The 12143-nt window shown below is 38.4% G+C and overlaps 1 protein-coding gene across 1 annotated transcript in view; it reads right to left on the bottom strand.

Moving 5' to 3' along the window:
- LOC128019439 (opsin-3-like) overlaps positions 1-12143 on the bottom strand; it is a 30758-nt gene that overhangs the window by 7463 nt on the left and 11152 nt on the right. Inside the window, exons 2-3 of the mRNA XM_052605428.1 lie at positions 6388-6713; positions 2486-2719 (exon numbers count right to left, since the gene is read on the bottom strand). Coding sequence (XP_052461388.1) covers positions 2486-2719; positions 6388-6713 — 560 coding nt within the window. The remainder of the gene's footprint in view (positions 1-2485; positions 2720-6387; positions 6714-12143) is intronic.

Here is a 12143-nt window from a genome sequence, read left to right as displayed (position 1 = left end):
CTTTCCGTGGTTCAGGACCCACCGCTGCTGAGGCTCGGAGGAGAATGAGCTCATGAGAATACAGGTGGATCTGTCTGAATGGTTTAGAGAGGGACTTTCCCTTTCGCACTCGTAATGGACGAGAGAGAGCCTCGGGAGGATGATGTTATATCGCCTTGTTGATCCTTATCTTCCTGACCATAGCCCTCCAGCTCAGGTGAGCCTTCCATTTCTCCCTGATCTCCATACAGAGAACGGAAAAAATTAACTAGGCCTTTTTCTTCTCGCATCCATCGGTTTCGGCATAAAGAGTTGGGCGAAAATGGCTGTGAGAGGATGCCCCCTGTATAAATAGCTTTCTTTCTGCGGGGGGGACATCCTCTTAATCTCCCTCCTTGCTATCTAAGCCTTTTATACACTTCAAGCATCGCTTCCCTCAACATGAGGGGCTATTTGGGCGATTCTCGTGGTAGTTTAGCAGCCCTCCCCTTTTCCAAAAAGGGTCACCTATGAGGGCGGTACTCTGAATTCGGAGTTCTCCTCTTATATGAGACTGAGTTCTCTGTTTTTTTCCCAGAGCGCTCCAGCATTATTTCCACAGATCGAGTTGATGACTCTCAATCATGCTGTTTTGAGATGCACTATTCCATCTATGAGCTGCTCTATCAGGGTGCCACGAGAGCCCCTCCTTCAAGAACAGTACTTGAAAATCCATGCTATGGTAAGTGTGCACGTGAAGTCTTTGCACACTTTCTTAAATACACACTGTGGTAAGTTTGCATGCTAGTATTCTGCGTTCTTTCTAAAATCCTATATGGTGAAGGCTTCTCGCGGTTGCTTCGTACCCTTTCTTGAGTTGGTAAAAGCCCCAATCATCTTGGGCACCACTCCACCTATGTATCCCCAGATACCTTTCTAAACAGGTTGTTGCTACTAGAGAACTGTTGAGACCGCTCTTTCAGCAAGCTTAAGCTAGGTTCTAGGCTGTATCCCTTTAAAGGAATCTTTCCTGATTCCAAGCCTTCAGCTCTTACCCCGGGCCGAAGCCCTAATGATTAAAGGGATACTCCACCGTGTTTTCATATTAAACTATATTTTTCCCTTACCTAAGACGAGTTGATACATACCTCTCTCGTCTCAGTGCATGCACTCGATCGCTTTGGCGCGCAGTGACACTTTGAAAGCACTTAGCGTAGCCCATTCATTCAATATGGGCCAAGCAGAGAAGCTACCAAACACCTCCACGTTTTCCCTATTTAAATAGTTACTCGCGTAGTGTAACTCGACCTAGGACGGTAACCCAAAACAAAACGTTGTGCTTTTCTAAGCGTGTAAAATGGATAACTATATTGTGAGGTGGAATACCATGGCAAGTGCTTGTAAGCACTTCGTCATGGCGCAGTAATATCTTCACTAGAGGGAGCGGGGGCCGGTGAGAGGATTTTTCACGAGTGAAGATATTACTACGCCAAGACTGTATTTAAATAGGGAAAATGTGGAGGTGTTTGGTAGCTTCTCTGCTTGGCCCATATTGAATGAATGGGCTAAGCTAAGTGCTCACCGCGCGCCAAAGCGATCGAGTGCACGCACTGAGACGAGCGAGGTATGTATCAACTCGTCTTAGGTAAGGGAAAAACATAGTTTAATATGAAAACACGGTGGAGTATCCCTTTAAGTTGGGTATATAGCTTAAGCCTTTGGCCATAAGTGGTATTGTCACAGACAGCCATCTAAACATCCCAGGGGAAACTCCCATGGAAAGGTAGAGTTGGTACTTAGTGTTCACCATGATTCCATGATCCTTTAGCTCCCTGCCATGCTTCGGATGCAAGCTTCAGATGAAGAAGTGAATAACGTGTTCTCCCTGTGCCTGTTTATAGTCGCGCTGAAAGTGACGTCAGAGGCTGTCGCCCGCCAACTCGTTGGTGTTTTTCAATGTATGCTTCAGAGACTGGTCACAATGATGTGTTCCCCATAGCGCCCCCTAGAGGATGCAGTGTCTCGTTACCTACTCAGGGAACCATGGTTACATTCGTAACCGGAGATGTTCTCAACTAGGATGCCTCCCCAATTGCAGTGTTTTATTAATAAACTATTAATATTGTTTACACTTTGAGTGTGATTACACAAATACTTAGTAGTATTAACTACATTTACATATTTAGGGTGAGTATTGGGGCTTGGTTTATTAAAGTTGCTTGTATATTGAGCATAATTTGCTGTCATTATTGTAGTAAATATCATCAAATAAACATTTAGATGTAAACTGACATTGCATTTCCTTTCCCATCTCAATAACTGTTGTTTTGGATAAAAGAACAGTTTTTGAAACTAAAAAAAATCAGAACGATTATTAATTACGTCGTTAATTGAATATAAAAAATACTCCAGATTTAAAGAAGTTTGAAAATGATGAGCTTGGTCATAATTATAGGAGAAAATGTTATACATGCACATCAACCTTAGTAAGCATATGAAATGGATCGGAATTAGTTTGTGCCCTTACCTGTTTGTTCATCAGGATGTAAATGAGTGGGTTGATGACCGTGCTGCTCTTGGCGAGGAGAGAGGGCACCACGCTGGCCACCGGTGAGATGATTCCTGGCCGCCCAAATGTAGCCATCATGGCCACGACCCCGTACGGCATCCAGCACAGAAGGTAACACACCACCGTGGTGATAACCATGAACAAAACATGGTATTCCCGTTTCCGCGCTGCTGTCTTGCGTATCTTCCCTACCTGAGACAGAGACACGGGGATGATTACTGCATGTGAGGTATCAAGAGAAATATGTCCATTTTAAAAATGGTGTTTAAGCAATAACTTGTTTAAAAAGGCTATTGACTTCAGGATGATGGCCTACAAAAAGCCACAATTTCACAGTTTAGAATGTTCAACAACCAAGCATTTGAGAGCCCTGTGATATAAGACAAAAATTCTAAAGATAAACAGTTTATCTGGAATAATGTTCACAGATGAACTGACAAAAAAAGACAATTTAGTAGCTATTAACATATGCTTTACCAATGATTTTTTTTTTTTTTTTTTTGAGGTTGCACAGCATGGGAAAAAAATGTGTGAGCTATAACATTATTATTTGATTTGAGTTGCCAGACAGTATGATCATTGTGTTTTCATCCATCCGTAATGATAAGAAACTATAACCTTACGTTTATGAAGGCATGTGATTGTCCTTTTTGAACTGTGTGGATGCGAAGGTACGTGTTTATTTGTCTTTGACACTTTTAGTTCATGAGGACCCTTCATGAAATGAGACCTGGTCCTGGTTCATATATAGGAGTATTTTTGAATGACATTTTATAATAATCAGTTGATTAATGCCTTTCAGAGAGGACAAAGTGACAGTCTGTAATTATCTCAGAGCTCAGTCATCAATGAATCTAGGCTAACTGCTCTCCTCCTCCTCTCATTGTTATTACCTGTCTTGTTTACACTCGCAGACACTCACACACCTATAGAACTCCTAGGACTGTCAACTGTAATTACACTTGCTTTGTGTAATTGTGGAACTAGGACACATGACATGCAGGTAAATAAACATATATATAGTTTCAGGGTATAGACGGTTTCATCGAATGCACGCGCATTGCCATGGTCACGCCTCTGGCCCTAAGTTAACTTCCGGTCTGTGTTTGTTTATCGACTCACTGTATATAACCATTAGAATTATAATATATTATTGTAATTATATTATAATTATATAATATTATATAGTCATTATATATGGATCAGTGGTCTCACTAGTAATATGGTGCAGACTACAAACGCAGTTAAAGTTAAGGTGATGATTAGACTGAAGTTGGGCTCAGCTTGTTGTGCTGTGGGATGCAACTTGTCATCTGGAACAAACGCCTTGTCAAAACTAAAAATGTTTCGGTTTCCTAAGACCAGACGAGACGGCAAGAATGGATAACCGTTGTGCGAAGAGAGGCTTGGCTGCCAGGCAAGAATTCAAGGATCTGTAACACACACTTCGTTACAAGTAACAAACTCATGATAAGCGACAGATATTTTATTATTAGAAATCTACTCTAGAGGGAGTTCGCTGTTGTTGTAATTGATTATTTGCGGAAGTCTACCAGAAGTTAAGTCAAGGCCACAAAACCGTGCATGCTCAGTAACGTTTGTTTATGTTGTTGCCGTCGAAACTGTCTATATGCAGGTTTACAGAGTATATCTATTATGTTCTACTGAACTTTCTTTCCATCAAGGAATCTTGAAAAAGTAAATGCATCACAGTTTCCACAAAAATATTAAAGTAGTTTCATATTAAATAGATTTTTACAAAGCTCATCATTCTGAAAAATGAAGTGTATGCTGATTGGCCAGCTATCCGGTGCATTGTGATTGGCTGAATACCTCAAGCATGTGATGGAAATGCTACGCCCCTTACCATACAGTGATGCCATCTCCCAGCGCGACGAGACAAGGAACATGCAACTGTTCTGGAACAATGTTGTAAATACAACTTAACCACTGATTTCTATTCGCGTATTCTTCGTTGGAAGGCCAACGAACCACACAGCATCTCTGCGACATGGCGGCGGCAGCAGCAACAATTCTACAGCGAGAATAAAAGTTTTGCCTTCTTTCTTTGGGTGAACTTTTGGGCGGTGTTATGCAAATCTTCCCACACAGTGATGTAGACGTGGGGGCGTGTTTAAATGAGGCGTTTTAGGAGGGTGTGGATGAGTCTTAACTTTTATGAAGAGTTTGAGACTTTAGTCTTTGCAACTTTAGGGATTTTATCTATGCACAAGCAGCTTATAACACTCCAAAGAGAAAGGAAATATTGAAATTTACGCTTTTAGATCTAAAACTTACTAACACATAAAAATTCATAAATAAGAATAAGTAAGACTTGCTACATTTTAATCTGGATCAAACTCAGTTAGACAGCATTTGTTAAGCCTTTTCATTCTAACTGGGCTATGAGTTGAATTTTTAACAAATTACTAGGCTCTATGTAAATATAACTAATAAAACTGGCTCTCTAATTACAGTAAATAATTGTCATTTACAGAAAGTAAATTGATCTTCTTGTCCCTTTTATCTGTAACAAGCACACACCCTCCCCCTACAGAAATGACATTTATTTGCAGATGTATGTTTCTTTGCATGTGAGTAGATGGGATCATGAATGTCTGAATGTCTCATAGTACTCAATTTATTGCATGCCCCCTTCACATTATACATGAAGCAGCATATATAAGCTTCATATTTTCACCCAGCAAGTCACAGATGTGAGTGTATAGGAAAATGTCTGATTAATATTGCATCAGAAATTCAACATGATTAACTGAATATAGTGTATGGGGATCTGTCACATTGGCTTGGATGGATAAATTTGTCCCTCTCGAGCCAGAATGAAATATGGATGTTATCCTCCTCACAGCAGCCAACTGAAATCAATTACACTCCAGTGACTGGGACGCCCAGATAATACAGTATCCAAATCCAATCATACTGCCATAAACAATGAGATCTTGATGCACAAACAGGCACAAAGAACCAGACATGCACTCTTAACAGGTTGCACAAGGAACCAGACACCACAGAACATGCTGAAAGAATTATGTTTTCTCTTTGTGTGTATATATATATATATATATAACCATGACAACATATAGCTTATTTCTTCCTTCAAAGCCCCTTTCAGTTCTCCTTTATTGCTTTCAGGACAGAGAATATATCCCAATACAAAAAACTTCAAGAGCTGGCATCTGACAAGGTCCAAATATGTGATAGTCCTCCTGCAGCTACTACATCTGCTAAAAATGCAAACATCTTCACTGTTTGAGATTAAACAACATAACATAACATTTTTAGCTAGTTTCTTCTCCTGCGCATGATTACTAAAATGGGTTTAAACAAACAATTATCAATGTCTGTTACCCAATTTTCTGCAACCAATTAAACAGTCTACTTCCTCTGAATTACCACTTCAGCTTTCTGAGTTTAGATGAGTCAGTGCACGTCCACAGAACTGGCAGCATCTTCAAACATCTTGAGATCCTGTCAGAGCACTTGCAAATTCAGTAACGGATTCAAAAGGAGTTTTGAATCCCAAGCCAGGGCTGCATGATTATGACAAAAATCATAATTGTTGATTTATTCCCTAGAAATTGTAATTGTGATTATTAATTATGACTATCACAGTTTACACTGAATGATGTTTATATCATTGTTTGAAGTAACTGCATGCCATATTTTAGATGAAAAGATGAAACACACTAACTGAAAAATCTATATATATATATATATATATATATATATAAGTATTAAGCCTCAGATGTCATTGGATTGGTTTCCTCCTTTAAAAAAAAAAGAGGAGGAATATATATATATAGGTTTTTTTATATGCACAACACAGAACCGCAGTTTACCTGTTTGACTGCGTACAGCAATCTCCCATAGCAGTAGACCATGATGAGCACTGGTATGACCAAGCAGAACAGAAACAGACAGATGATGTAGGCACGAGACTGGGCGGTACGCTCGGTCCATGATACAGAGCAGCTGGTTCCTGCACCCTCCAGGCCATAACTACTCCAGCCCAGAAGAGGGGGCACGGTCCAGATCAAAGAGTAAAGCCACGAACCCCCTACTGCCAGAAGAGGTTTGCGATAGTCTGGACCACGGTTATGGTACACCGTCAATGTGCTGTAGCGGTCGTAAGAAAGAACCACCAAGGATATCAGAGATACGATGCCTGAGAGAGAGAAGACAAAGAGGACAAAAACTTCAACATTGAGGTAAGCTGAAACTGGACAGTTTTTTGTGTTGACCCCAAAAGCTCTTTGGAAACTTTACATTTGTTAAATAAGTTTGACTAAAGTAGTTTGTGGTTTTCAAATAGTGGATCGTGTACAGGGTTAACATTTTTACTGTTAGTCACATGAGCCAAAATAAGACCAAGGATAAAGCTTTTCAACACAACTTCTGGCTTATTTCAAGGCTGCTACTGGATCATTGGGGATAAATGCCAAATTATGCGACTACGTTACTTTTAGGAGAGCTTGTCCAAATGATGCAACCGAATAAAGTACAGAGTAAAGAGGGTGCAACCGTACACTCAAGACCAGCTCATTAAACTAAAAACTTAAAAATGTCTAAAAAAGTGAAGTTATATAATTTCCAGTCACATCTGTTTGTAGGTTCCATGTGGTTTGATATTTTGCGGTGCCATTCAGACATTAGTGTGACTTAAGTGTCCAGTGAGTTTTTGGGGCCACTGTAGATTCGTCACTGGATATTGTCTGTAGTGCACCAGTGAAGGCCAAGTCCAAAAGGTTGTACGTGAATATGTATCTCTGAAAAATAAGCTTTGTTAGAGGTCTTCAATGAACAATGAAACTGTCATTTCATATTTGTCACTTCAAGGCTTTTGGTACAACAAAAATCCCTTTTAGCTTTTTCAACTTAAGACCTTTCCAGCACACATAAAGAGACACACAAACTTTCTTTGGCATCTTCTTTATTGTTCTGCTGTTTAGTCACAAAGTTTGTGTCCTGTGTCTCAGCTCCAAATTTTCTGTTCTTCAGGACTCATGAACCATAAAGATTTATTTTTATGTGAAAATGTGACACTGCACATTTCTCTGTGAAATTGAAATATGTCAAATAAAAAATAAAAAATGAAATTTTAAAACAAACCCCAAATCAAATAAATACATAATACAAAATAAATATCTTCATATAACAAACTAAAGTTTTGCCTATGCTCTTTTCATTCAAAACAAGCCACTGCATTTGAATCACAATCCATACGAAGATGCTGAATACATGCAGCACAAGCAGTTTTGTATCATTTAAAATAATTAACAAAAAACAGAATGATCTGACTTTAGTCTTGTGAAATTATACTGCATAAAACATCCGCACAAATTAATACAGTAGAGCAGCAATACAGCGTCCTTGCTACCCCTGTAAACTAACCATCACAGTGCTTATAAACACTACTTTATTATGCATTATACAGGGGTGAGATGAAAAGATATCATCTTTTTTTTTTCTAAAGACAGTCCCCTCAGAGATACATTCATATAAAGTCCTAACCCCAAATGTATCGTGATTCGTTTAACATCTCAAACGATTTTAAGCGTCACATGTTTTTATCAGTGTTCAATCGGCTCAGGTTCATCGCTACATGCCCACTAATGGTGATTGTACAGCTGAATCTCAATAAATTTGAATGTTGTGGAAAAGTTCAGTAATTCAACTCAAATTGTTAAGCTTGTGTATTAAATAAATTCAATGCATACAGACTGAAGTAGTTTAAGTCTTTGGTTGTTTTAATTGTGATGGTTTTGGCTAAATGATGATTACTAAACAGAAATCATTTTAAATGTGCTCACTCACTTTTTGTCACTTTCATGCATGATGAATATATTTATAATTTTTTTCTCTCTTTTTTTTAAATCTTATACAAATGTTGGAGTGGTATCATTGTTTCCACACAAAAAAAATATTTAGCAGCAAAACCGTTTCTAAAATTTATAGTAATGAGAAATGTTTCCTGAGCAGCAAATTAGAATGATTTCTGAAGGATTATGTGACACCTGATTGACAATACCCTGAAATCAGGGGAGGCAGCCTAGCATTTCAAATATAACCTCAGGGGGACTACTTAAAAGCCCTAGTAGTTGGGGAGGCAGCCCAACCTTACTACCAGATATATTAGATATAGAAAAGCTTTCGATTCAGAGGGAATCTTATTAAAGGAAATCAGCCTCAACCAGTAAATCTTTGACCAATAATTTCCTGAAAGGGAGACTGTATGGGAGCTCAATCCAAAGAACCTGTACATGCTCTCGTGAGGGACATCTTGCTCCACACAGGCAGCTAGTCAAAAGAGTTGATGATGTTACAGGTGCGCCACCGAAAATACACTGGAGGCAGCCCAACATGACAGACACAGCACGTTTGAGTGTAACAAATAACATCTATCAATACATATACATACACACACACAAGCAAATCCATCAGTGTAAGAGCTCAACTCTCATCCCGAGAGAGAGAGAGTCAAGCCTGGGTGGAACCAAATATTTTGACCGCATCAAACAACACACATTTAACTCCCTTTGAGAGCTAAGCGTGCCTAGTTCAAGCATTACTATAATCCCCTCGAAAACCGGACATGCTCATGCGAATGTGACTACTATCCCTCGGGAGAGAACATAAAGAAAGGAACTCTTGAAATGGAAAGCACTTGTCATCAGTTTTTTTCCATGGCTTGCCTACAATCCCCATGATCAGTCTGCCTAGCTGCCTCGGCAGCCCTCAAACCAAGGGTGGTTGGCATTATATTCTCATTCCTCAAAGTAAAATCAAGCATACAAGGCAAGATTGCATCACGCAGCATTCATTTAGCTCCCCCGAGAGCCAAACACACTCTGTTCACTAAATTCCCTCAAGAATCAGGCGAGAACAGAAACTGCCGTGAATGCTCTGCATTGAGCCTGTTCAACTCCCTCGAGAGGTGAAAACACTTATACAAAAACTGTCTACAATCTCAAATAAAAGGCGAAGCTTTACCTTTGCTCTCAGTAGCCCCGCAAATGTATCTCTCTGTCTCATGAGTAAAACACACATTCACGCTTATTCATAATAAGTGCAATAAGCTAGCACATGCACAAAACAAATGAAGGCATGCACTAAATTAAAAATTTGCAGAATGTTTCCTACATGTACACAAACAAACAGCTGCTGAAGACAAAATAAGCTGTTGATGTGCATTACAGGTTCCCTCTAACACTTCTGGGCACTCCGCTAATGACATTATGGGTAGTGCAGGCCAATGATTTGGAGTGTTTTCACACAAGCTTCAGACACCAGTCATGCTGATGACATTCCCCAAAGTGTCCCCTAGGGGGCGAAATGTGAAGTGACCATGAAGGAAAACTTTTTATTATGGGACCCCTCCACATTCACTCCTAAAATGTACAGTTCACTCAGTCAGCATCACCAATTACTTAACCTCATGCCTTTCCAAACAAAAAATATATATTTTAAAATGTTTATATATATATATGAAAAAATGTGTTTATGTAGGTCAGTGATAACCAGTTCAAATTTTATGTGTTTTTTTTTCGGGTGACCTATTGCTTTAAATTATTTGTTGTCACAGTGGTTCCTTGTAACACCAGAAATGTACCACAAATGCAGATAGTCTTCCTGCACTACAAAAAAAAGTCCTCTGGTATTGTTAATGCAGCCCATAATTGACAACTGGGGGAATTTCTGCTGGTAGCATGAGCTTTGAAATGTGCACATGCCATTTCTTACGCACACCACTGTAAAAAATAAATCCTGGATCTTGTAATTTTCATAAAAATAAAAAATTAAATAAACTGTGATTCAATGTTGAATAGAAAATATTGAGGACTTTTTAGTAATAAAACCAAGAAATGTCTTTTTTTTCTCTTTTTTTTTAAAGGCACTTAAGCAGTTTCGGGGATTGAATTGAGGAATTGATTAAAGTTTTTTTTTTTTTTTTTTTTTTTTTATAAGGAAAGAAAGCTACATGTTTATTTTAAGAGAATTAGCTAAATTTTGCAGTTTTATTTTAGAAGTGATTTTTTTCCCCAGCATGCTTTGCATATGGCTGGATATGTAGATTCCATTTTGAAATTAAATGCTATTTTATGTGTTTTTGGTGAAGGGGAATGTTAAATGTTCATTTATGTTTGACATTTGAAAGAGTTTCTGTTACATTGAAGTTTCCATTGCACAGTGCAATCATTACCATTGTGCAGAAGAGTAGAGCTTATGGTGATGGATACTACTCCTCTAAGGCTTTAATCCTTGATCAACGTGTAGTAGCTTTGCTAGTGCTAGTGCAGTATTTTCCAGTATTATCAAGTATTTTCCTACTTGAGCTGTTTGTATGCAGTCTTTTAAATGTACAAACAAACTCATGAAAAAATCACAGACTCAAATCAACTTAAATGAGCACATTTCACTAATTATGTTAAATTCATTGTGTCATAGATTAATTAGTTTAGGAGATTTCACATGATTTATTCAGGTAAATTCCATTAAAAAATCAAGCCTGGAAAAACTACTCAAAAATATGATAATATTGTTACCATATTTTTTTTAAAGGTCCCATACTGTAAAATTTTCCGGAGATTTATTTTAGGTTTTGATGTACCTAAGAATATATATTTGCGGTGAACTAACCAAAAACCATCCCATTATATTTTAACAGTTCCTTTCTCATGAGATCTGCTAAGAACAGGTCGATTTTAGACTGTCTAATTAATATTCATGAGCCTCTCTTCTGATTGGCCTGTTGTTTTCTGAGTGATGCACGGCCAGGCCAATCACAGGTCAGCCGATGTCACAGCGCTAACTCTTCTTGAAACAAAGGGGAAAACTGGAGACGGCCTACTCAAACCAGCGCAGATTCGGCTATGTTAGAAACATAAAATATCATCTTGTGATGTTGGATGCTAGAATTGATGTAATACTGCCTCAAATTACAAATTTGATCATATATCTGCTGCCACTGCTAGACATAAAAAATGATGACAGCTATGGTTAAAGGCGATAAAACAAGCAGGGATGCGTTTCCCAAAAGCATAGCTGCTAACCTGGGAAATTGTATTGCAACCAACAAAGTTTTTTTTTTTTTTAGGGAAACGCTCCCCTGCTCCTTTTATTGCCTTTCCAGACTCGACAGAAACATTCGTCAAAAATGCTTGTGTTTGCAGCACACACTAATTGGAAATATTCCATAAAGTATTGTCTTTTGTTGTTATGGACGAGTCTACAGATTTCTTGCCATATGTTTCTTGCATCTCATCTGCGTATGAAAAAATGTCTGTGCATGTGTGTAAAACAACAGACTGACAATCTATATATAATCATTTGTAACTGTATACACATTGTTGTAATTTGGCTGGAACAATAATGTAGCTGTAAAATTAGTTGCCTGCTGAAATTGAAGCGTATATACATCATCATGACTTGCTAGATAGACATGATAAGTTTGTCTTTACTATGCATATTAGACATGATCCACCTCATAGTATCAATCCTGTCAGATCGTCCATCCTTTGGTGAGAATGTTACGTTACAGGTCAGCCGATCTGATTTCGTAGTCAAAGTTAACTTTTTCGACATGTTTCAGTGCTGT

Source organism: Carassius gibelio, chromosome A9, assembly GCF_023724105.1.
Source record: "Carassius gibelio isolate Cgi1373 ecotype wild population from Czech Republic chromosome A9, carGib1.2-hapl.c, whole genome shotgun sequence".
Lineage (NCBI taxonomy): Eukaryota > Metazoa > Chordata > Actinopteri > Cypriniformes > Cyprinidae > Carassius > Carassius gibelio.
This window is presented reverse-complemented; position numbering and strand designations above follow the sequence as displayed.